We start from the raw sequence: 27,141 nt of genomic DNA, 5'->3' as shown, positions 1-27,141 counted from the left end.
GGACTGACCTGTAGATCCAGCAGATTCACTGTTAACCTGTAATCTTCCATCCCCAATCACAGAATCCCAGGTTGGAAGGGACCTCAGGGATCATCAAGTCCAACCCTTCTTCGGAAGAGCACAGTCTAAACAAGATGGCCCAGCACCCTGTCCAGCGAAATCTTAAAAGTATCCAATGTGGCTGAGTCAACCACTTCCCTGGGGAGATTATTCCAATGGTGACTGTCCTCACTGTGAAAAATTTCCCTCTCAAGTCCAATCAGAATCTCCCCAAGAGCAACTTGTATCCATTGCCCCTTGTCCTCTCCATATGAATCCTTGTGAAAAGGGAGTCTCCATCTTCTTTGTAGCTAAGAATTCCTCTGTATGCCTTCCCAAATTCCCATCCACATCCTCAAATACTGACTATGCCATATGAGGCTGTGATAGCTATGAAGATTAGACAGGACAACTACTCTTCTGTGGCTCTTCCTCAAACCATCTACCTGAAGTCCCTCTCCATGCCAGGTGTTGAAATGACAAGTATAACAGGCTCAAAAAGAATACACCATCACAGAATCATGTACCTTGTACACTGGATAAGTGATATGCATTTGATCATGAAAAATGGATGTCATCAGTGATAAGCACTGTCTTTTAATTTAACTTTAATTTTTTAAACAAACTTAACAGTATTTTGGGTGCTATTTTTGTTTTAAATTGGTACCATATTTAGCAAACCTTTTTTTTTTCTGTACTACAGAAGTTTGCATATGATTCTGGCTTGCTTTTTGTAAGAGCAAAATTTAGCAAGGTTTTTTTTTCCACTGAGCAGAAAACTGCATTGCAGCAGGAAGCCTATGCAGAAAATGCAACACAGCAAGAGCAACAAATCATCAACTCCACTGAACTCCAGTGTGCCTAACAGTCACTGCAAACCAGCATTTATTTCACAGTGAACTCTTAAGTATACCAGGAGGAGATTAACTAAACTTCATACGCAGAAAGTTGCTTATTATGGTTCTAAGACAACATGGCAAGGCTCCTTTCTAAAATAAATGGATACAAACATTCAGCCACCTAAGAAAATCACTGGGGACACCATTCTGGTTGACAGTATCAATGTTCATGTTGGTAGACTTCCTTAGCCTTCATAAATGGATCCTTGCTTAGTTTTTCAGCTACAAGGATTAGGGGGACATGCTCCAACACCACAGCAATCTTCAGGGACATATATGCTGTAGCTAGCCTCACCCATTAGACTCCCATTTCACTTTCCTGTGCCATGCCCTGAAAAACATTCACAGTGACAAATTACCCGCAGATTCTTAGAGAGCAGTAAATGCAGCAACCAATCTGTCTACACAGTCTGTGAAAGGTGTAACTTACCTAGTCTTAGAAGGCCACACCTGAGCCAGCCAAACCCCAAATGCCTGTTCAAATCCTGGCAAAAAGAAAAAAAAATGAAGGAAAAAAAATAAAGGAGAAAACATTTGGTAACCTCATGGGATCCAACTGCACTTTTGATGCAGCTTTCAAACCTTACTTTTGAACTGTGGAGTGCTGAGCTTTGTTAAAAAAACTCCTGTTTTCAAAACCTCAGGCTCAGTTTTCCCCCCCAAAAAAGTAAAAGTACATGCAACAAACCTAGTACAACTCTTGAAAAAATAGCATCAGACTTGTCCTGACATGAAAAGTTACACTGAATATCAGGTCAACCGTACAGCTTAAAAAAAATAAAAAGTTTCTTTCTTGAAAGTCACAGCCTCACTAATGAGTTCCTGACAACTGTCAATGGTTAAAACCATCCTGCTGCTCAAAGACACTTTAAAGTTTTTTAAACTGCCATCTCAAAAAACCTCATGCACTTAGAATTCAAAGCAGGTTATTTCCTAGTGTTTTCCCCTCTCTATTTCTCAGTGGTACTCATCTGACAGCAGTTTCAAGTTGTAAAAAGTTCTTTCCAACATCTGACCAATGAAAATGGTTATTCAAAGAAACCAAAAAAACACAAGTTTTGCCGCACTGAAAAACAAACATTAACAGCATTTACCTTTCTCTACTATCTACGAAAGGGAGAAAAAGAAGAAAAAAAATGAAAAAGGTCCAAGTCCCCAAGTACTTCATTTCATTAACTTTGAGAGGCACTGCACAATGTGAAGCTATTCCACCAACAGCCCCCACCATGCAGAACTGCACAACCCCTTCCCCTTAATAGTCTGCCAGGGCCTTTACTCTGTCCCAGGCCAGCAGCAAGTGGGCTAACTGCATCACCAAAACAAACAAGAGTAATGCCACATTCCTCAAAACCCACCAAGCCAGAACACATCGCTCAACTGTAAAGTTACCACTGCCAAGGCAACAAGAAGTCAAATATATTTACCACATTCAATCACAAGCATTACAGCACTAAAATTTCAGACTCTGAAAGAGCATTCACCAGATAAATCAGAACAAATGATGGAAATTATCCCACAAATCAGTAAGTCTAGTACTGAGACAAAGCACCCTGCAATACCTGCCTAGAACTGTACATACAAAATTCAGAGCATGTTGTCACTATGGAAGACTTAGGATACACATAAACATGTCAACTACGATACAGCAAAACACTCCAATTTTTTGGCAGGAAATGGAGTTGCTTTTTGATGTATCAAAACCCAATGTGTGCAGATGGAGAACAAACTTCCGGCAGCAAAATAATTTTCCCAAGGCTACAAAGAAAGCTTGGGCTATGCCAAGGATTAGAATAGTCCCTGGAGCTAATTCTTGGACCAGTCTCTGTGAACCTAGCAGGATCTGAGTTAGTGTTAGTTCACCTTTTTCCCTCAGCATTTAAAAATACATGTGAAAATTTGAACAGATTCCTTTAAGCAAATGTTATCTCACAATAATGAGGGACAAAACAATTGTAAGTTCATCCTATCATTTGCCATAAGCTTTAGGGCCAGATGCTTATATGTTTCAAATGGAAATAAACCCATGGAAGACTACAAGTCTATACACATTTACTCCAACTGAAGACCTATCCCTATAAATTATTTTAAGTCTATTTAGGAGATTTCAAGCCTAAAGATTCCATAAGCCATTAAACATTACTTGCAACATTATCGCTTAAATCCAAGTCTTATTTTCATCCACCAGATGCTTCTCAGCAGGGAAATGTACACACGATAACCAAATGAGTACATCTTAGTGAGAGAGTAACAGGAAATCTCCTTTTGAGTAGGGTTTGCTCAAGTGTTCACCAGGATTCAAAATAACAAAATTGGATCATTTTGCTGCCCATACCTCAATATCAGATGTACTTTTTACACATGCACAAGCAGTAACTACGGTTTTCACACAATCAGAACTCACATGGTAAAAGGCACATAACTATGAATTTTACCTCCTTAACCAACAATCTGTAAAAAATTAATTTGCTGACCTATTTTTTTACGGCTAGAGAGAGAATCATTAAACAATCTCTCCTTTTCTTGTTGCAATTAATTACACACAGAAATATCAAGTCACGCTAAATAAAAAGGAGACACAGTTTATTATTAGTTTCTAATGTGCCACAAAGATGGGTAAACGAATTGGCTCTTTTGGGTACTATTAGTTCCACACAGTTACACATTACAGTCTCATATATGTTAGCCGAAGCAGCAAACCAGAGAACGGTGATGTCTATCAAGTCAGGGGGTAGACAATAATCCTCCAGGCATACATATAGCCCTCACTCGCTCTCTTACAAAACTAGCTAAAACTGATGCCTTTCATCTGCCTTTCTGTATCCCCAGCAGCATGCACTTACACACATACAAATTGATCAATATAAAACCACGCTAGTACAGGCTGCCTTATTTTTTCTTGTACCGTTTAGCAGTTTTCTCGTAACTCCTTAGCCATGTACTTAGGAAGTGATCTGCCACCACTGCAGTCACCAGCAGTTTTGTCACTAGCTGCCACAATGCCAGCTAGGTCTGATGCTGGTTACTTGGCTCTGCCCCATGTTTTCCATGGAACTGTTAGAAATGTTTTTCTAGGATTAACTGAATTCACAACAAATGTGAATTTGATTGTTTCAAACACCACAAATCTGTTATTAAATACCTGAAGCCAGTTGTTGCTTTGGAAGAGCATTCTTATCATGGAAGGCTCAACGTAAAGTAAGTTATATGGTTTCTACAAAACACTATTTATAAGTAACTCCTTTCTAACTTGGACTTCAGCATTTCAAGTATACCTTAAGCAAAGCTATCTGTCAGGCCTACCAGAATGGGAAGGCATGGAGCTGCTTTTATTTTCCCCAGCTACACATCCTAGCTGACACTGCAGGCTGCATTTCCATTCTACTAAATCTCCCACTGAACAATAATAAATCTTTCCTCTAAAATTTGAGATTTTGCTTTTCAGAGCCTGGGGAAATACTGTCATTCCTTGGCCATTGATATGTTTTATTAAAAATGTGATTTGAGAACAATGAACTTAGATGTATTATTTTCTTCACCTTGATATATTGAAAAGATATATTATACTTAACAGTTCTGTGATGCAGGAGACAAACAGTCTTCATATCTGATGAGAAATCTTCATTTAGGATTCAGCTGAGGATCCTGTTCTTCAGACCTCACTCATGTTCTCAGCACCGCACCTAGCATGAAAATGGCCCAGAGATCTCTCCAGAAAGGATAAGTTTGTTGTGCAAGTACCAAAAGCTCCTTATTCTGCAACAGCTCCTGGAAGGCAGATGCCTCTTGTCTAACTATTTATGGTATTTGTCAGACTATCCCCCTTCCTCTGCAGTTTTCTGTCTAGCGAAAATACCAGCTGGTTATTTCTGGTCACTCCTCTTTCACTAAGCACTGACTAATCTGCTTCTTCTAACTCTGAAGCTAAGCTATCTGTCCCTTCCGCACATCCCGAGAAAAAAGAACAATAAGGGGTCATACAGGAAAGTCAGAAGAGATACTTAGGAGCTCTTTATGGTTCTGCTGGAGACAGCTGGTTTGCAAATTAAGGTTATCGTCTATTACAAGTTATCTTGCCTTCCCCAGTCTCCAGACTTTTGGTTTCAGTCTTTACCAAAGACACTGGATAATCCTTATCTGAACAAAACTAATTTGACCAGGTTATACTACCCTGTCAATACAACGTATCAAAGTTTTCCAGTCTCTCAGCCTGAAAGACTTGACCAATTGACACTACTGTTGCTTGACAGGATATCAAAATCTACGAATGCAAAAGAGAGATCAGAACAATTGTAAAACCTTATCATCCAAGTACCACCCCCTCAACTAAAAAAAAAAAAAAACCACAAACCAAAACCAACCAACCCAACCCCACAGTATTTTTACCTATTTTAGACTAATATTTGCATAATATTTTCAGTACAGTACAATAATGTATTGATCAAACCACACACACGCACAGTTTTACGTTTTATACATTTTATGCCAGAAATGCATACCACTGAAGTGGACAAGCACAGCTGTTTAACAGAGCATAATAGGGTTCTATTACAGTTTATCATCTACAATGAGAAATAAATTTTTTTTCAAATGAAATAGTAGATTAATTTATCAAACTGGATAACAAATAGGAGTACTTAGGGCATAAGTTTAATGCTCTCACTGGTGGTATTTTCAGAAACAGAAGCGTCCTTCAGTTAATGCTGAGTTATTAACCTCAGAAGGGGCAATGCCACCTTTTCAGACATCACCCTCTGTTGTAATAGATTTTCCCTGCTACCACTCTATATATAGCCACAGACTCCCAGATGCTCTCATTTCTCATCTAGCACTACCATTGCTTCACCAGAGTTGGCAACAGGGAAGCATGTGTATCAGCCAACCAAAAGTATGTTCTGCTGCAACATGGTATAGATCTGCCGGGAGTTATATTGCATTGTAAAGCAGCAGACATTATTTATGTGATTATTTCACTGTTATTAAGTTCCTCCTACAGTGCAGGCATACCAAAACAAGATGAGTCATCTGCAAATAAAATTCTATACTGAAAAAGTATTAAAATTTAACAAGCTTCGACTTTCAGTGAAAGGAACTCAAATACTGTTACTGAAAAATCACAGAGAATCAGTGCCAAGAAGCAAACACCAAGCACTATCAACCTCCCCAGTAAAAGCAAAACAGTTATAAATGTTATTAAAAATTTAAATCAGGTACAAGTTTACATTTTGTTGTCTACTAAGTTAAAACACACAAATATTTTAAAATTTCTGACAGAGATAAAGAAAACCTAAGGAAAAGAAAGAGCACTGTTCTGATTTTCACCACTGCACGAGAAGTTTGTTTTAATTCAGTAGTAAATTATAACCTCACGAACTTCAAACAATTAAGTGATACTGTACATTTTCTTTCATTAATCTTGATTTTTGGCTCCAGATACAAAGAATTACAAGTTCACCTTTGCCAATAAGCAAAGAAGCACATTTTTAAATTGGGAGAGCATAGAAAATACCTCTTTACTGATGAAAATCAAATTCTACTGTTGTCAAGCATTCATAAAGAAAGCTGTTAACTCACTCGTGCCTTTGCACAAGAGGTAAGCCTGCAACAACTGAGGTACTACTTTGTGTAACTGCTACTGCATCGATTGTTTGAAAATACATTTGGCTTCTAAGACTGCAGTGGTATTCCTTCAAAGGGCAGATGTACAGCCACTGACCTATGTGACATACCAAATAAAGCAAGAGCAGCAATTCAGACTTGTACTAGAGGATCATTTAACTCAATTTTACACAGAAAAAGTAAAATAATTTCTTATGGACATCAGCTAATACCAATCACACGCGATAAACCTAATATTCCTTCCTTAGTTCTCTTTTTGTCTGCTTTTAGCCAAAACACACACTTTGCGGCCCATGCAAGCTAGGAGTGGTTGTAGGGCACATCATTCCCACAAACCCACATATTGCCAAGTGGCACGTCTAAAAGCCGCCCCATTAAATGTTCAGCTCTTCTCTTCCCATAAGCAAAATTCAGCCTCTACCTACGTCTGTCTCTAATGGCACAGTGTAATTCTCTCAGGGGTATGAGTAGGATCCATGACACCAGCCCAATTACTTAACACTGCCTTGCTATTTACCTCAATTTTTTATTTATTGTATCTTGCTACACAACTGTATTCTCATAGTTGGAACCTCTGAATCAAGCACAAAATTGACTTTAAAAGAATCGTAACAGAGACCTGAGGGCAAAACTGAAGACCAAATTTCAAGTGTCTAAAATATCCTGATATAAAATAAATATAACTTATATTAGAATATGTATAATATGTATATTTTATATGGTATAAATTATGTAATATAATATCAATGTTAATTCACTTAAAGTGTGTTACAGTTCTTACTGGTCTGATATTGATTTTGTGCAGACTTCTGCACAAAAAAACCCCCACAATCTCAGAAAGAAAAATAAAAGAGACAAAAGAATTGTGATTACGATTTTTACACTAAATAGCCTAGACTTAACATATTTACATTTCCTCTTTCTCCATGAAATGATGTTAAAGTGCTAGTTTTCCCTCAATATCAGCATCCTGTTTTAATATCAAAATTTTGGGGGATGATTTTCTCTCATGAGGAAGGAATCAGTACTTAGCACAAGGAATGACTTAATTGCAATTTTCTAATGCAAAAATGCAACAGGCTTGTGTGTTAGCATTTAAACAAAACTCAGTTGTTTTAATAAACTTCCGCCACAGCAACAATTTTTTAAATTGTTTACTGTTCAAATATATAGAGATCATTGCATAGCCTGTTCTAGAATTCACAGACTTCTATCATTTTGCCTGCCAATTAAGAAAAAGATTTCATGATGTGTGAAACACTGCAGATTTTAGTCCTCTACTTCTGTTCAACAGCTAGCAGTCTTGAACTTGACATCCATATGCTATTTTCTCCTCCCAAGAAAGACACTTAGAGTTTTGTATGCCTAAAAAAAAAAGACAGGCCCTTACTGGCCTCTCATTTCGTTTTCAGTGAATGAAAAATGCGTTTTGCTCTTTCTAAGTAGAGACTGACTTATACAAAAGGCTATCTTTTGCCCGTGCTGCACAAGCAATGGATTTTTTGTCCTTTAGATCTTATGTATAACATGGTTGGACCAAACTCTGTTTTCGACTATAGTGATGCAGCTATAACAAGGACAACAGGGTCGCGCAAGCATCACCAATATCAGAACTCAACCCTAGGAGTTTGAGTTCTATATTTCATTAACACTTTTGTGAGACTTTTGTGCTCCAGAGATGCCCTGAAGCATCTGTCTTTTTGGAACTGGCATAATTAAATGTCCTAAGAAATATGCAAAATGAGGGATCTACATACTATCACACAGCACTTCTATTCTGTATTTAGGCTTTACTTGGGTTTAGGTGTCTGCATGGTACTATGACATGAAATGTAACTTTCTGAATAAATGTACTGTGCTTTGGTAAAATAAATTACTTTCAGGTCGTTAGGAGTGAGAAATGCAATTCTGTATAGCTCCTGGAAAACACAAAGACCAAAAATTTTCATATGGTCAGCAATCCTGGAGAATTCTGTTTAGGTACGCAGCTGAGATACTCTAAAACAGGCCTGAGTTCTGAATGCCCGTTATTTGCCTGAAATTCAGTGACCTTTAAAGAATGCTGAATTGGATATCCCAACTGAAGAGCCTCAGAACCATGAACCTTTACCTACATTCTTTATTAGTAGTGATATTATTATTCACAGCTGTGCCCAGGGTATACTAAGTATTGTATAAACATAAGAGAAAGCCCACTTATATTTAATTTTTCAAGCAAGAATAGGAATGGGAAAATTATATACTCATCAGTAAATTAATAGAGTCACTGTCTAACTCAGTTGCCTGAGATGACGAGTGGCAGATTGCATAAATACATCTATATCCAAGCATCCACAGAATAACACCTTCAGTTGCTCAATGTAACTCCATTTGCAGTGCACTGGAGTAGCATAGTAGGGGAGGAAAATCAGCAGTCATGTCCTACAGCTATTTTTTTTATGACCTACAGATTTTATGACTCCATTTAGTCATTCCAATGAAGAATGTGGACCTGGATCCATACTTTCTAAGGTCTGTTAGTATCTGAATCTGTTTGTTAGAGTCTGAACTAGCATGAAGCTTAGAATCATAGAATCATTAAGGTTAGACAAGACCTCTAAAATCATCAAGTCCAACCGTCATCACACCTCCCAAACCATGCTCTGAAGTGCCACATCTACACATCTTTTAAATACCCCCATGGATGGCGACTCCACCACCTCTCTGGGCAGCCTGTTCCAGTACCTGACCACTCTTTCAGTAAAGAAATTTTTCCTAATATCCAGTCTAAACCTCCCCTGATGCAATTTGAGGCCATTGCCTCTCATCCTAATCTTAATCTGTTTTAATCTGAAAGCAAGCTCTACCCCAAGATTTCTAAGTGTATGAATCACGCATTTCAAACACAATACCTCTCTAATCCTAGTATGTGGAAGCTGACTTTAAAAAAAAAAAATCATTTTTCAGTAATTTGTTCTGAAACACAAATGATTTTGTATACAAAATCAGAGTGTCAGTGTCTGTGTGTTTACTTGTAGTATTTTATCCATAGGCCGACAGCTAATCCTATAAAACACTCCCACTTACAGAACTGTATCTACCAAGCTTCCACCTGAGATACTATACAGATTAAAAGAATACACCTTCTCAAAATAACAGCGCATATTTACTACACCAGACTAAACACTTACCAGAATCGGACTTCAAATCACAGACCTCTTGTTGCACTCAAACTTTCAGTTACTTCTATAAAGCTAAACCTTTAAAAATATCTGTGGTGATCTAAAATGAGTGATCCCTAAAGCAACCATGAGGACCGATTTCACAACCTGCCTGCTATTTCCCCAGCATTTTGCAAATAGCCCAGCATCAACTCTTCCTGTGATGCATTAGCATGCAGGGCCTATTCAGGCGTGCTCTGACCACACTGGGACAGACTGTCTGCAAGTTCCATCATGACGGCTGCCTCATGAAAGCCCTTTACAAAGCTTACATTTACAAAGGCATACATTCTAAATCTTTACTCAATCTCTGACTACAAAGAGAGCTTTTAGAGCAGAATTTCGTCTATACACTGTTTTGATATATTGATATGACCATTCCATTCTCTGTGAAACAATTTTAGCTAATCAAATCAGGAGACGAATGAACAGGCTACTTTCTGTGAATCACAAGTCTACACTGGACAAGAAATACTGGACAGAATGGGACTGTGTTTTCTGCTTTGACAATATTATCAGACATTAGATGCTTGAGCAGGAATTAAACAGCAAAAGCTATATTTATATATTTTTCAAAATTATGTTTTAGTAACATAAATGTCAAGAAACTAGGAATAATGGGTTCTGAAACACCAAAGTTCCATTCCACCTGTAATAGTCCCTCATCTTCTATTGTGATTCTGAAACCAGGCTCAGTATGAACCCACAATACTACAGCTACAGAAAAAAGATATAGTAATTATTATGAAATTATTTAGACTGCAGCCTTACACTACACGTATATATCTTGCAAAAAAATACTGTTCATATCATTTTCTCATTCTTTTCTTACGTTATTGTAAAACAGACACTATTATATTGAAATTAGTATTCCAGTACTTACTTGGGGTGCTAAGGAATAAATTAATATTCATTTTAGTAATTTTTATCATGCCATCTCAGTTTATGACTATGTATTTATAAAAATGTATATCCACTCTCAGTGAGAATTCTACACGCATGCATGTTTCAGGCAGCATCAAAATGAAAAATGCAATTAACTTATTCATCAGGTATTGCTCAGTATCTAACCATAAAAGTATTGCACAAACCCACAAATGTCAGAATATGCATAACTGATTCTAAGAGAGCTTAACATTCAGCCACTAAAGATGATACCATACGGCTCCACTGACCTCAAGAATCTTACAAATTTAAGTCTATAAATATTGTACTGAAGCCTTGTGCAACTATATGCTGGAGAACAACACCTTCAACAGCAATCAATGCCAATTAGACTACAGTGATTACCACACAGCGCAGCAGCTGTATGTAGGGACAGCAGCTGAAGCTTCCAAACGGTCTTTTAAAAAGTACAGCATTTCTGTAGTAAAAATTAAGTATATTAAGTACCTGACAGTAAGAGATCTGTTCTTTTAGGTAAAAGAAAAAGCTGATTTTATGATCTAAGTCCTACTTCTCAATATTAGTGAATGAAAGATGACAGTTTCATTTTTCCATAAGCAGCCATTCTGCTCCATATCCAGCCTATTTTAGCTTAGATTTCCAAACCTAAAGAGACCAAACACATTTTGATGCATATGTCAGCATTTCATCTTCCAATTCCAGTATTTCAGGTCACAAAACAGCCCATCCCAGACAGAATACATACCATACACCTGTTATGTAGCACATATGACATGTATATAGGTATATCATACTTTGAACTTATACACCTTTATAATTCACTGTACACAGGTTCTTTTTAATAGTAAGTCTAACATACAGAGTTCAGATCAATGGATCTCACACCTCATGTGCCATAGATCATTACCTAACAAGGAAACTACTTTATGTATTCAGATCAACGTAAGATTTATCAATCTCTTTCAATATTACCAAGTGAAAGAAGATCAGAGTTCAGCTGGGGCATCATCATAATCCCAAAAGAAAACATCTATACTAGCCAAGATAGACCATTCCAACTTACTCTAATGCTAGAAAAATATAGCTTTGGAAGCAACTAGACTGGTCTTGGAAGGATGGTGATCAAACTACAGCACTCAAGGGAGAAGGCAGACCATAAAAAAGGAAAGGAGGTCTCATTACAGATGGCTGGAAAAGAAGGCTCCTTGAATCACTTTCCCACTCTCCATACAGACCATACACACAGGTATCACTCCCCTTTGTGTTTTTCTTACCCTCCATGTCCTCAACTACAGTTATCAAGTAACGTCAGTTCCCTGGCCTAGTATCTCTACTCTACCATGTGCTGCTGCAAAAGCAGCACCATAAGATACACTTGCAAGAAAGTATTTTGAAGCCTATAAGAAGATAAAACAGATATTTACAGAAAGAATGTATAGGGGAATCAGAAAGAGTAGCGAGAACACAATCAGCGTAGCCAGACAATTAGCACAGCAGGTCCCCATTTTTCACTGAAACGGAACATCAGGGCTGTACTGCTAACACTTTACCATTACAGACAAGAAGTAAAACAGAAACAGGATGCTTTAAATAGCAGGTGTTTGCAAAGAATTGGCAGTGTCAGACACCCCAAAGTGACAACTAGTCATTTACATCAAACAGGCTGCAAACTCTGGTCACCTGGCATGTCTCCCAACTCATGGGCTGGCAAGAGGAACCTGCTAAAAGGACAGCACAAAGGAAGAGAGCAACCAATGTGAAACGGTAAACTGAGCAGAACTGCTGAAATTCCATAGGGGAGCAAAGTGATTCTAGAAGAATCACTGTATTTTCCTCAAAGATTAAAAGTTTCAATGCTAAGCATATCAAAAGCCCTGGCAATGGTTTTATGGCATGTAAGATAACTGCCTACTGTCTATTAAGACATTCCACACAGATTTAATATGTATCTGTGAGCCAATTCCTCTTTTATTCTTCGTAAATCTAGCCTCCTCAAACTACAAGGAAAGATACATTCCAATAACGTATAATTGGTCTACTAACACCTGATTTCAGTAGCTCAGTGCCTATCCGCTCCAGCTGAGTAAGCAGTCACAGTATATTCAGGCAGAGAATACCTCCTCTGCTGATTTTTTTGGTAGGGTCTCTAAACACTACCAGAGTTCCACAAATAAGGAAAACAGAAAATAAAAGCTTTCAGATAGCCTAACTCTACAAAATGTTTAAAAAGACCCTTTTAAAAGAAATTGAGTGTTTTAGTTATCCATAGTATACTTACGTCTTACAACTCTGACAAATTAAAACATAAAATTAAGCCATTCTCAATATTCCCTAAAATTATATTGCTAATAGGTAACAAAGTTATTTTATAACACGGTATTTACTTTTATGTTGCTTCAGTAGCAAAGACAGACTATTGCATTTTCATGAAGCAAGACAAAATGGAAACTCAGATGTTCCAGCTTCCTTGTTAACATTCAACACTTTACAGTGTTAGTTTCTGCCTTTAAGTGTTCCTTCTCCCTTCTTTTTTAATCAAGGTAGTATACCTGCATTTCTACAGAAATCACTCCAAGTAATATATGTTTTGTTTTCAGAGACCATTTGGTCAGATTCTAATAATCTCCCCTGGGAGCTGACACCAACTTCCAGCAGCAGGTCCTACACTGCAGATTAGAATAATAAAACACATGCTGCTGCAGCTTCAAAATAGAATTAAAAAAAAAAGAGAAAAATAATGCAAGTCTGTCTTTACCAAGCTGAAGAATGATGTTTTGAGACATCTTAGATGTCTTGTCTCCTAGATAGAGCTTTCCTTTTGTTTATATAAACACATAAATCCAGTCACTTCTGGTTTTCCCTTCTTTTAAACAGAGAATGCGCCATTGCAAAGATTCTGTTCCAAATTCCACATTTCTTTTTGTCCTTACAGTAATGCAGTCTTACTTAATTGACCAAGATAGAAAGCTGGTATTTTACAAATTTGCATTGAACTGAAATGTATTTTTATTTACTTAATGTAGCACTTTTTCCTGTTTTGAAATAAAACAAATATTTCATTTTCTCCATACAAAAGTAATTGAGGGGTTTGGGGTTTTTTGTTTGTTTTTTTCCCCAAATTCTTTGTGTAAAGGTAAACTAGACAAGTGTCTTGAAACTTAAAGAAACACACCAGCTTAAAAAGAAACTGGTATCTGCCCTCCTGATTAGCATTGTGTTAGGGTACCTGTCAGCGTAATAGAGATAAATTAAATATTTCTCCCTTACAACTCACTATTCTTTATTACAGCATTCCCACTACAAATCCCAGGTGGATTAAGACTTGTCATATTTGACCTCTTTGGTTAAAGGCAATCCACTGCCTAATGATTTTTACACTATTCTGTAAAATGAACAGTTCCACATGCATAAATTCTAGCAGGAATCAACATCTCCTGTTTCTTCCTCTGACCTTCAACAACTCTGTCCTCTGCAGAAAAAAACCAACAGTTTTACTAATTTATAAGCACCATGCAGACACAGGCAGTCTAGAGAGAAACCTCTTTAGCAGTCGCAGAGAAAAAACATGAGAAAGCTTCCACAGAGAGAAATTCTGAGAGCCCAAGAGGAAAAAAAAAAAAAGGAAGAGGTGTGAAGATTTAAAATATTCCCAATACTCACTGAAAGCAGCCACTGCAAGAGCCAGTGTGACAATAATGGAGACCCAGGAAACCCACAATGCCTTCTTTCTGTAGCTTTGAGCTTCATGAGGTTTTAGCCTTGTACTGCTTTCTAGTAAACCTGATAAGCAATAAGCAAAGAGGGTATGAACAATACATTGCTCCTTTTGAAAACACAGCTGTGTTAGTTCAGACCTAGATCACATATTTACATTCTATTTTACATATAGAATCAATACAGAATCAAATCCTGCTCATGTTATTTGGGTTAAGTGAAGGAAGCCACCAGAAACGTGTAAGCAAGAGCACATACAAGCTGCTTTGATTTCACACAGGAAGACCCACACATCACTTAAAAAGAGCACTACAATTGTAGGGCAGTGACGGATATTCATGTCACTTACATTTTCTACCTGTACACCTACATAAGAAAGGGCTCAGTCCTATACTCAGATCAAAACTTGTTTCAGCACTTCAGGATCCTGAACATAATTAACATAGGAGAAAAACTCATGTTCTCCAGTCTCTGTGAAATAACCTTTGGATACACAGGAATATGCTGCACATATTGAGTGTAGAAGTAGAAGCAGGCATACTTTAGAATCAAAGCTACCACAGCTAAAAAAAAATCTTGAAACAATGTCCTTCAGGTAAAGCAAGAGTACATCCCCATCTAGAACTAGCTGAAGAACAATGCTGCCATATTGCAATCTGCACACAAGTCTGTTTAGCACAGGGGAATGGGATTGCTTTCACTCTTTCTTGATGCTTTAAATTTGTGCAAGTCTCTTATTCACTCATATTAAATCACAGAGAGGAGTTCAAGTCAAAACTTAAAAAAAAACATTCTTTGGTTTTCATTCTCTCAGTCTGAATCTTAAGCCACCTTTAAAATGCATTCAGAATTTAACATATTTGCCTTTTGTTTACCCCATCCAGATTCTTTTGTGCTTAATATATTCATCTAATCTGAAACATATATTCTTTTTCACCAGGAAGTTCCAGCTTAAATCTGCTTAACTGGAGGGAACACCTGATCACTTTTAACTTTCTTAATTAATTACCCCAGAAAATGTGGGTGGTTCCTCTTAGATGATGATCACTTTTCAAAGAGATTTGCCTGCACTGACTGCGTTGAACTGGGGCACTGGTTTAATAGCACAACCTTTCAGCTGCTGGTCTAATGTCTTAGACAAAGGGTTGAGAATGGGGGCTCTAGCAGACTCAGCTGCAGATGAAAATGTAACAGCTGAAGCTGTTACTATCCTCACCTTACCCAGTTTTCTCTTTGATGGCTATTACCACTTTCAAGGCAGGGACACCTGATAGGGTTAACAGTGTACTCCAGAATCCACACTGTGTTTAACCAAGTTTATTAATGTTAACAGGTGTTAATTTCAACTGACTGTAATATACTGCCTGAAAACTGCAACAGTTTTGGAGTCCATTCCAAAGTAAATGCCTCAGGGGCAGTGATTTGCTGGCAGAGGGGCAGGCATTCACGAGTGGCAACAATTTGAGCCACCAGATTTTATTCTGCCACTTGAAACCTGTCAAAATTACTGGTTCTAATCCTAGCATAACTGGTAGGATTCATGCTGTCATGGGAAAATTCTTCATGCTTTTTTCACCTCAGTTACAATAAAGCAGAGAGAGTTTCTTTATGGTGGGTTCAGAAAGCCACTGTGAGAATTTCATGCTTGTACTGTGTTTTTAGTAAATTTAAAATATTGCCTCACTTTGTGCTACACACTCCCCTCTTTATGAATGGAAAAGAATTTGCAAACTTCCACGCAGGAGAATTACTAGGCCCTGTATTGAAATGATGTCTGTTTCTTATTATGTGTGTTCTTTGTCTGTTCGATACATGAAAACTACCAGATGACAAGTCTAAAAGGTTTGAGTTTACTGATAGTACTGTGTAGCTATTTCTCACATAGCCCACGTTCATTCGTGTGAAGAAATTCCCCCCCCCCCAATGTTTGGCTTATCTTCTGCCACTACATGTAATGATGCACAGTTTAATTGCTGTCTGATGTGAGGTAATTTAACAACACATCTTGAAATACAGGAGAGATTTCTACTAATATAACCATAGAGAAAACCCATCTTCCCACATTTTGTGTGTTAGCCCCTCCTGCCACCTCCCCAAACCAAGGATTTTAAATTATGGCCCAAGTCTTGTTGGAATGTAAAGCAAAGTGGGTTTTTCTTAACCAATTTTGATTCTCAGTATTTCAAACCTCAAATAAACATAGATCAGAATGACAGACATCCTCACCTGTTTCTTTCTTTAAGGACATCCTATAATTCATGGCTACAGCTCGCTATTACCTGGGGAGTCCAACACACACAGCTGATACTTAACAAATCAAATAATATCCTAATTAAATTGAGAAATGAATAATAAGCCCCATAGCTAGTGCAACACTGCTGATTATATTCACATGTCAAGCACGTGTCCAGTATGACAGAGACTGCAATCCTTATAAAACTGAACCACTTGTGCCGTGTGCGCGTGTTTGCCTTTCTCCCTCTCTCTCAAAATGGCTGGCATATTCTAGCTGCCAGAGATGTGATCCCTTCCTTCCTAAAATAATTCAAATAAATTTTCTGTATTTACAATTTTCACCCTGAGAAAGATCATATTATTCTTACGAGGGTCCTAGGGGATGGCACACAAAAATACAAACTCATTCACATGACTATCAAGCCCATAGCATGAAAATTATTTAGAAGCAGCAACAGCTCATTAATTTACATGCAACAACACAATTCACAAGATAAACCTCCATATTTTTCCACTGACCATAAGAAAACAAGTTTCAAGCATGCACAGGAGGCTGAACGATTATCTGACCTGCACTGCTACAAAAATAAAAAGCTAGTATCTACTGATGAAATTCCTCTGCCCTGAAATTAACATACTGAGTAATTTTATCGCCATTAATTTATTTAACACATAGATATCCTTAAGGTACAGAAAAGATGGAGAGCTGGTTAAACCCACTGGATTTTTACTTTATCTTTCAGTACCTTCATATATTAACAGATTTTCTTCCCATAAAAAAATCAGAAGGAGAAAAAACCTGCCTAACAGTTGCAGAACACAAGCTTGGCATATTTGTGAAGTGATTCTAGGATATTCTTTACCATATGCTGACTTACCAGAAGTACTTTTCTATTTGGCTAAGGGATCATTTTAAAATGTCATGTTAGAATTTGTGGAAGAGATATGGCTAATAGAAAAATTGTTCACCTAAGATGTTAATTTAAGGATCCCATCCACAAAATTATCACTGGTTTTTGATCTGACTCTTAAAGAGCAAATAACTTGTTCTAAAATTTAGGGTTAGTTTCTATTTTTAGCAAACATGGAAGTATCATCTCTATAACTGGATCTGCTATGATTCATTGGAAAGGATCATAAGAAAAAGTACGATCTAAAAGGACAGACTGTAACAATTTCAACAGAGACAACCTGCAAAAAGCATACCACATTTTCCTCTACAATGACTGGGAATTATCCTGGAAGATGGAATCTGTGACTATAGGGAAGGCGAAAAGAAAGCTACTGCAAGGGCCACAGTAAGAACATAAAGGCAGAGAAGGAAACAAAATCAGCAGCTTTAGTCTCATCTCCCTCTTAGAAAGAGATAAGGTTAGTTACAACAGACACTCTTTCTTTTGGGAATTACCCTTAATACCAAAGGGCCAGCTTTCATCTTTATCTCTGTCATACTGCGCACAGAATAAAAATTTCTGTAATCAAAATTCCACTTTTGAACCGTAATCAAAATTCCCAATTCCTATTGTTTAAAACAGAACTGAAGCCTCAAATTGCCTTCAGTCACAATGTCTGTCCTCTGCCATTGGTGGTGACAATGAGGGTACCCCTGGAAAAAAGGCTGCCCCTGTCCCCCATTGGCTCTCCCTGACATGACTGAAGCCTGTCAGGGAAGATGGTGACAGCTTTTCCCCCTTACTTCTCTACTTTGTGTCTAGGATTTGTGAGCAGGCACAGGCATTGGGAAAGCAGGGGAAAGAACGGGAGATACAGGGGTTGTGTAGGATGGGATGAAGACTGAGAACAAAAGGGTCTCCAGGATTCTGAAAGCAAAAAAAGATAAAGGAAGAAAAGGCAACTGAGGGGCTAAGGAAAGCCTAAATGTGAAATAAAAAATTGAGACACATTGTACGGAAGAGGAGCCTGGAGGCGTCGTGGCAGGCAGAGCAATGGGGAGAGTTAAAATGGCAGCTGCCTTTATGGGCAGCAGGTAAGCAAGTGCCTCACACACCACTAACAAATGTCTAAAATAGGTGTGCATCACATTAAAGAGTAACACGGTTTGAAAGCTGGCAGCTTCCCATTCCTAGCCAGATATTTAGGCAAATAATAAAAAACGAGTTATGTGGACGTACGTTATACCGTGGTGGAAGGGAACGAGGAGGGAGGTAAGCGCCTTGACGGGGCTCTAGCGGACCACCACAAAAACGCCCCGTTGTGCCCCTGCTCGGAAGGCGGCTGCCACAAGCCCCGCCAGCCGGTAACCTCAGCGGCCAACCTCTCCTCAGCGCCGAAAAAACCTCCGGCGCTGCCCCCCGGGCCCGGCCGCCACCTGCGCCCCTCGGCCCGGGCCCCTCCCCTCGCCTCGGGCGGGAGCGGCGCCATGTGTCGGCACCCTCTGCCCCGCCGGGCACGGCAAGTTTTCGGGCGAGGTGGGAACAGCCATGAATAGAGTTTATAAAAATATGTTAAAGCTGTCACGGGGTGTTCGTACGAGAACTAAAAAGCGGAGAAGCTTCGCGGGCGGCGTGGGGGTATTAAGCAAGCGGCAGCGCCAGGCTGAGGGGAGGCGGCCGGGGCAGGGCGGGAGCGGGGCCTGCAGGCCCTCGCACCGCGGGAGGCCGGGGCTGCGGCGAGGCGCCGGGGCTGCGGGAAGAGCAAGTGGGTCCGGGGAGGAGACCAGGGGCGCTGAGAAGCACGGCGAGCAGCTGCGAGTGCAGAGCGGCTGGTGGGGGCAGTTCGGAGGGCAGGAGCCCGTGTGGGGGCTGCCAGAGCTGAAGAAGAGGGGGCGGGAAAGGCTGGTGTGGCAGAATGAGGAGGAGGGCGTGGGTCCAGGAGAGCGAGGCGTGAGGGTGCTGCAGGGAGGGTGTAGAAGAGCTGTCGGGGGTGGGTGCTAGGCGCCTCGGGACGGAGGGAGGTGATGGGGCGCGCCACAGAGAAGGACAGCGTGCGGGAAGGCGGGTGAGGGACGTGCGAGCGCTCACCTCTGTCCTCCAGTCCCTCGCTGAACTGCCCGCTCTCCCCAATCCGCAGCTGCTCCTGCTGCTCCCGGGGGTGCACCGGCGGGCTGGCCCCGGGGGGCTGCACGATGGCGGGGTCCGGAGTGGTGTCCAGGGGGACAGCGGACGGCTCCATTTCTTGGCGGGGCGTCGGGAAGCGGCTGACGACTGTAGCAGCGAAGCGAGGAGCGAGCGGAGCATCCAGCCCGGGTGCGAGCCCGGGGAGAGGAGGAGACTCCGGCTCAGAGCATCACGGAGACGGGGACAGGCAGCAAACAAACTCCTCCGGCTGCTCCCCGCCAGCCGCTCCCCGCGGCCGCCTCATCACTAACCTCGCCGGCGGCGGGGGGGGGGGGCAGGTGGGAGAGCGGTGCCGCCTCCCCGCGCTGCCCTTCCCCTCCCCGCCCCAGGGAGCACCTCCGGCGGCGGGAGCGGCGCCCGGCCCCGCAGCGGGGCGGGGGCGGCCGGGGCTGGGACCGGGACCGGGACCGGGAGGCAGCTCGCCCCCGTGCGGAGGAGACTGCGGGAGGGGACTGCGGGTGCAGGAGAGGTGGCGGGAAGGGCTCTGGGGAGTCGCCTTCAGGGGTTCCTCTCCCTGGAGAGCCCGCAGGTACCTGCGAAAGGTGCGGCAGGACCTTGGGATTACGGTACGTCCCCGGGGCCGGCCGGGGAAGCGGGAGGCCTGTCAGTCTCCCCTCGCCATGGCGGGCTCTGCCTTCCTCCTCCTCACGGTACCGACTCTTTCAGGAGGAAGAGTTGCCCGTTGACTGCCCAAACCCGGAGCCCACGCCCAGCAGAGCGAGGGGCAAGCGCCTCACCCTGCTCCCGAGGGCTGCAGGTGCTGCTGGCCTGCAGAGCGAGGCCCCGGCCACCTCGCCTCCCCTCACGCAGGTAAAGACCCAGTGCTCCCCTTTGCTGGGAGATTTGCTCACTTTCCATCTGCCATAGCCCTGTCTCAGGATTAGAGCCAAATCACCACACATACACACCTCTCAGAGCCCCCAGCACCAACGTTCTGTTACGCTGACGATTGGTTTTTACCAATATTGGCCTAAAAACTGTCCTAGAATGTACAGCAGTCTCATGCTGAACCATGGGATTAGAGCTGGAGACTTGCTGCCATTCAGGACCCTTCTTGGTTCACTCATCTGCTGTTCCTAGGGCTGTAGAAGAACATAGGGGAAAAAGCCAAAACCTTGGGAGAATAGAAATGTTAAAAAAATGGAAAATTTTACCAATAGATTTGTGCCAGAGCTGCTCTCTTCTCTGCTTGTTTCTAATTACTAGGTAGAGAGAGAGGTGCAAATAAACAAAAGAATTTCCTGTGCTAGCGCAGGCTCCCAGTTGCATGTTTACTAGCATGCAGATAAATTTTGAAACTATGTTGTGTTTTGACTTGAGTCTAGGAAAATATCAGAAGGCAATCAGACACTGCAGCCGAGGTCCTCAGCTGGTATATGTGGATATAATCTGCATTTAAGTTATATGAAGATCAAGTTATTGTTCTCTTTTGAGAAATTTTCAAATTTGGCACCAGCAGGAAATTAATATTTATGCTAGCATAGGGACATGATTTTATAAGCTGTCAGAATCTTGCTTATGTTAGCCTTAAAAAAAGTAGTTTTGCAGTAGTTTAGGAATACCTATTTGGGAATGGTTAGTGAAACATTACTACCAAAAATCTTAATTTTTAAAAATGCCTCTTGATGCTGTATGCTTCCAAATCTTTTCAGCTGTATTTTAAAGCATTAATTAGTTGAGAAAGTAAACATAAAGTAAGTGGCATAAAATATCATTTTAGAAACTGACTGGCATTCTAGCAACCTTGTGGAACGGAGGTGGCTGTTGTGGTGTGAGGGACTGGTGTTTACTTTTTATCTAATCTTATGATTTCTTTGTGTATAGCCTACCATACCTACTGTATGCAATGTTTTTGAAGTCTTCATGCCTCTTGCCTAAATTTCATCTTCACCCTTAGCTGTCCTACCCTGCTTTGTGATCCCAGAGCTCTCACTCTTCTAGTTGCATCAGCATTAATAAGAATACAAGCAATGCCCAAAGTATTTTCTTTTCCCTGGTGTAATGGATACTAAATTACAAAGTGTCTGTTTCATATTAACCTCAAAAGAGGTTCTAGTGTGCGTAAGCTAACACGAGTTCTTTTGAGGGAAGTGTTTTTTGGGTTTGGGCTGAGTTGGGAGGTGCTGGAAACTAGTAACTCCATAAAACAAATATGGTTATTTTTATGGGCTGTTTATTAAGCTCTGGTGACCTTGAACCTGCGAGATACAAGAGAAGATCTGTATGTGTATGCATGTGAGAGATGAATGAAAAGTAGAAAATACTTAACTTCTGTTACTTTCCATAAATAATAGATTGTCATGTTTCTCTGTCATTTAAAATGTGTTTGTAAAGTGAAGCTCCTTAAGGGAGTAGAACCAGTTTTGTAACCTGGTCAGAGACAAGGGATTGGGGCCAAATCACTTTGCAGGACCTTTTACAGAAACCTTTGGTGTCTCAGTTTGGGGAGACACTCTGCCATGCAGAGTGCATCCAGTACAAGGCATGAAGAGTCCCTTGAAATTGCTGCAATTGATATAATGCTCCCTAATGCAATTATTGCAGTATCCTTCCTCTTCCAGGGAGATAAGTCCATGTCTGATCCATTCTAGCAGGAGCTTTCTTATTCCTTACATAAATGGAAAATTGTCTAGTGACTCTTATGGGACACTACCTCCTTTCTGTAAGTCTCTCTAAGCTATTTTGGCATTCTTACAGCTTCCAGAAATCAAGCCAAGAGAAAAGTGCCCAGAGATTCCTAATTCCATTTATTTAAAAAGAGGTGAAAGTTAGATTTCCAAATGATTTGGGGGAAAACAGGAACTAGGAACACCAAACCACAAGTTTTAAAGTTTAACATGTTCCTTTTTCTTTTTTTTTTGAGTTGTTCTCAATTGCTGTTCTTACATAAAACTGTGTCTGCCAGGGGCTGCAGCTGTCTCTATTTGTATAAATGCTATAGTGTTCAGGGTATAGCAAAGAATATAAGGATTGCAAAGAGTATTATAGTTTCTTTTAAAATTACTCTCTTCAGTGCTTTCAAACATGGCCTCATGTGAGAATGGATATACTCTGCATTTAGCAAGTACAAATTCAGAACACTAAGCAGATTCACAATGAAAAGCCTTTCAGATCAGACCATTATTTATATAAGCTAGCTACTAAGAAGCACAAAGACTGCCATATCGTAGCAGCTGGAAGCTGCTTTCCAGCATTGCCTCTTATTTCTCATGACACCTCTTTCACCCAAAGTATATTCCATTGCATAAAGATGTAGGGCTAGGGTTTTAAATATGTGAATCCTGTTTTCCATCCCTGTTGGACTTATTGTGTAGGAAGCCTTTAGGCAAAGTCATTGAAGAGGAAAAGGGCTGACCCTAACAGCTATATTATTATGATTTTATTTTTGACCCCTTAAACCTCCCTTTTTGGATGTGAATAAAGAGAAGCCAAAATCAATTAAAAAAAAAAAGCCACGTCTCAGGATTCAATCTAAATAGACTAATGCCATCCCATATTCTATAGCTGTTCCAAGATTAATACATACTTGCAGAACTTTGTTCCCAGCTGGAACTGCCTGTAATTTCCATAATATTTTGACTTCCAGAGGAAGGTAATTCCAAAGAGTATAGAGGCCTCTTGTACCACAGCAACCAGCAACAGCAATGAGAAAACTTGTTTTATTTAGTCTGATTGTCTGTGGTCTGTATTTGCTGTGGTTATTTGTGGTGGTTCTTTTCTTTCTTTCTACCCTTCTTCCTTCCATCTATTGAGTAAGTGAAAAATACCAATCAGATTTTAGATTCTTCTTCAAGGCCCACCCTAACTCTCAGCAAAGTCAGAGAAAGAACTTTGATTGTATTTGACAAAAATCGGATTAGGTCCATCATTTTATTCTTTTCCAAGGTAGGCATTTTCCTGAGGTAATAAGCAGTCTCTTGGCAGTAGGTTGGCCTACTTTCCTGAGCTACAGTCCCTTGGTTTCACTTAAACATTATTCCCATACTACCATCAGCACCATTACAGGATGACAGAGAGTAGCATGGTGCAAAAAGGTGGAAAGAATGCAGTGCTATTCCACCATGTAGAGTGAAAGTAGAACCAATGGATGACAGTGGCAAAACAGGTCCTGGTGCATTAGTGAGACAGTGGTCACTATGTGAATGCAGAACATTTGTTATTTCTCTCCATCTATGTGGAGTTGAAATAAATCCATTTTCATTGTAAGCAAGTTTGGATATGTTAGCGTTATGTATTCATTTGTCTTTCTCAAAATGGGAGCTGCATCCATTCTGGATTTTCTGGTTTTCCTTTTCTTTTTAGTGCTACTGAGTGGAATGTTTTCACTTGAGTTAGCAGAACACAGTGGTGCATTCAGAGGCTCCTGAGAAGGAAGTTTGCTTGATCTCATTGATGTTAACTAGTCAACGTTCCATATTGACCATCATCATAAATGCAGCACTTAAATTAAGAGCACTCTTGCATACTTGGAAAGAGTTGGTCAGCTGGCCCAGTGATTATTTTTTAGTATCTTTAAAAGCGTAAGAGCAAGATAGTGATACCATCACTGTTCACGACTTTGTTTGCAGGTTGTGTTTCATGCACGTACTAAATACAAAACTGCCTTTTTCTGGCAACAAAATACTATATTTGTCACTGGCATTGTATTGCAGTGTCAGGGAGTGCTAGTGTAAGCCAGGATGGTTTCTTAATTTCATCTATCAGATGTCTCATGGCTGACACTCAAAAGAAAATGCCCACTTCTTACTTTCATCAATACGCCTTTCGTGGAACTACAGCAGGAGGTAATGGCATCCCCACTCAGTTTTATGGGAGACACATCTGAAACAAAACCAAGTACCAACCTAGTTCTAAATGGACAGGCAGACATCCACCCTGTAAAGGTCATCTCTATAGCTAATCTTCAGTGTTTCTCCTCTAGGATCAAAGTCTGAGACTGATTTATCCTGATATTCCTAGAGGCAATGCCTTCAAGTAAGTGTGTATGCTGTTTAAACCCTCTGATAGTTTATACTACAGCTACCATTTTGTGCCTGTTGTGTGGATGAGATGGTAAGATACTTCAGATCATTCTTTGCCATTTAGACACATCCTCTACTGAAATGAATAGATTAAATAAGTCTATTTAGTGATGAAAACCTCTAGATTCTGTATTTCACAGCCTTTTTTCATTAACCTAATATTTTCTTTTAATAGTCCCTTGACCATCCCGTGCAATGTTTGCTATGATAATTTTCTTTTATAAACAAATACAAATTAGGCTACATTTTGTAGGATATTTTTTAGCTTTTTTTTTTTCTTTGCTGGCTTACTTGGTGACATGTAGGCAGAGGCAGATACATATTTTGCTGTTGTTTGGGAGATCACCTGTAGTCCCACAGCACGTTCAGTGGTCAACAGGATGAGAAATTCTGTACTAGGTTCTTTTAACTTGGTCTAAATACCTCTCATCCTGGTATTGGTCCCGCTAATTTTTTTAATTAAGAAAAAAACCAGTAATGATGATGTTAGTACAACAGTGCTACGTTAATTTTTAGACTGCAGAGCATGCTTAAATTATTATCTAATGTATGTAGGTCATTTACTGTTTTTCTCTTGCACTAGGTTAAGTGGAGTTTAAATTGAAGTCATCTCTCTCCTTGGCATTTTTAGACTGAATATTAACTTGGGCCCAAAATAATCAGAATGTTATTTTGAAAAAAGAATATGATAATTCGGTATCTTTTCCTTCAGGCTATGAAAGAGTGCCTATAATAGGATTCCCAGAGAATACAGCGTGCGGTGACCTTGGTAAGTAATTGATGACACCTCACATAAGCACCTGCTCTTCCTCTATATGATGTTGCTGCAGGATCATATTTGCAAAAAATGCCCAAGCTAGCAAGAGCCACAGGCATTAATAAATTCTGTTGTGGTAACAAAGGAGGAATAAAAACGTAGAATGCAAAATATATAATCTTAAAGTGAGCAGATGATCTTGAAAAAGACTCTTCACAGTGAGCATTTTCCATCTTGAAACTATTTTAAAAGCTGTTTTTAATTTGAGTTAAAATTGCTATGTAAATATGGGAAACCAAAGGTTTACCCACAAAAAACCTGAACTTACTATTTCGTTCAGAGAAATGTTATGCAGTCATGCAAGCTACATGCCTCTATTCCAAACTATGTTATTTCTTCATATCACTAAAGACGTATTCTTTCCAGTTTTTACGGAACTGAGTAAAACTGACTTGACAGTGTCTTTATTTCATTGGTAATACAAACAAGTATAGAAGAGGAATGGAAGGGAAAATGAACAGAATTTTAGAGAGGTAGCAACCTCTTACTTTAGTAATAATCTTCCTCTTTTTTCTTTCTTTTTTTTTCCTGCTTCCCATACTATGTGGAGAGATCTTTCTTCTTCCAGTGAGACTCTAACCAGAGCCTAATAGGTGACATGAGTATAAGCAGCTGAGATGTCATTTGTTCATCAAAGCAAAGAAAAAAAAGAAAGCTGGGAAATCTCTAGGAAGCAAAAATCAATATAATTTTGTAATAAACTTATCCAATGACATAATTACTTGATTATAATTCCTATCCAAAAGCATCTTAACAACTAGACACTTCCAACATATTTGCATAACTTCGTGTTTTCTTCCATATATTTGCAAAAATTATACACTACTTTCCATTAAGTTTATATGGTTAACCAGGAGATGAAGTGAACCACAGAAACCGCAAAGCATTCTTTTTATTATATACAGACTGGGTCCCTTTTCCTATTGCCAAGCCAATGCCCATTCCTCCTGATGCGCCTCTCTACCAAGGCTTTTCCCCCCATGTCAGACTTAATTTTTGTTAAGAAGGCTGTATGCAAACGTGGATATACATTTGTTTCCTAGACAGGTTAGACTCATGCATTTATGAAATATTTATAGTTGATAAATTCAATATTATGCATTAAAAACATTTAAGAGTCATAATCCCTACCTTGAAGGTAAGGATTTAATGAGAAAAGGGACCAGTTGCATTTACTTATGGGATTTGCCTGTGTCAGAAAACAGATGTAGTAGGTTTTATGGGGGATAGCGCCCAACTCACATCTACTTTTCTCTTCTGGTATTTTAAACTCTAATTTGTGATTTGGGTTAATATCTTGTTCCTTGGCAATTAGCATCATCAGCAAAAAGAGTAATTTATTTTTTTTATCTTGCTGTATTTTTATCTTTTATCAAAAGACCATGCATAAGTCTTTGAGGGAATGACTTTTCTACTAATCTATAGCAATAATATTTATATTGCTTCTACTGTACTGATAAGTAAGTACCCCAGAGCTCACTTTTGCTGTGAGTTGTTTGATAAACTGTATTAAATGATAATATTTGTGTTTTTCTGAATAGCCAATCCACACTGTTTAGTGAGTTGGAAAATAATATCTTATCCTTTTCTTATGCCGAATGATTTGTAAGTAGGGTT

General features: G+C 39.7%; 1 protein-coding gene across 3 annotated transcripts in view; it reads right to left on the bottom strand.

Annotated features, from left to right (window-relative positions):
* The window catches only part of TMEM163 (transmembrane protein 163), a 100,855-nt gene extending 80,838 nt beyond the window's left edge, over positions 1–20,017 (bottom strand). Inside the window, exons 1-3 of one of the 3 annotated variants that reach the window (XM_064451087.1) lie at positions 19,591–19,626; positions 16,601–16,653; positions 14,321–14,440 (exon numbers count right to left, since the gene is read on the bottom strand). In XM_064451087.1, coding sequence (XP_064307157.1) covers positions 14,321–14,440; positions 16,601–16,634 — 154 coding nt within the window. In that variant the 5' untranslated portion in view covers positions 16,635–16,653; positions 19,591–19,626. Of the gene's footprint in view, positions 1–14,320; positions 14,441–16,600; positions 16,654–19,590 lie in introns of all 3 variants that reach the window. The other 2 variants (XM_064451086.1, XM_064451088.1) reach the window with 2 other exon arrangements.
* Between the last annotated feature and the right edge of the window lie 7,124 nt (positions 20,018–27,141).

This window comes from Phalacrocorax carbo, chromosome 5 (genome assembly GCF_963921805.1).
Source record: "Phalacrocorax carbo chromosome 5, bPhaCar2.1, whole genome shotgun sequence".
In the NCBI taxonomy this organism is placed as follows: Eukaryota; Metazoa; Chordata; class Aves; order Suliformes; family Phalacrocoracidae; genus Phalacrocorax; species Phalacrocorax carbo.
The sequence above is the reverse complement of the archived record's forward strand: the minus strand, read 5'-3'. Positions and strand labels throughout refer to the sequence as shown.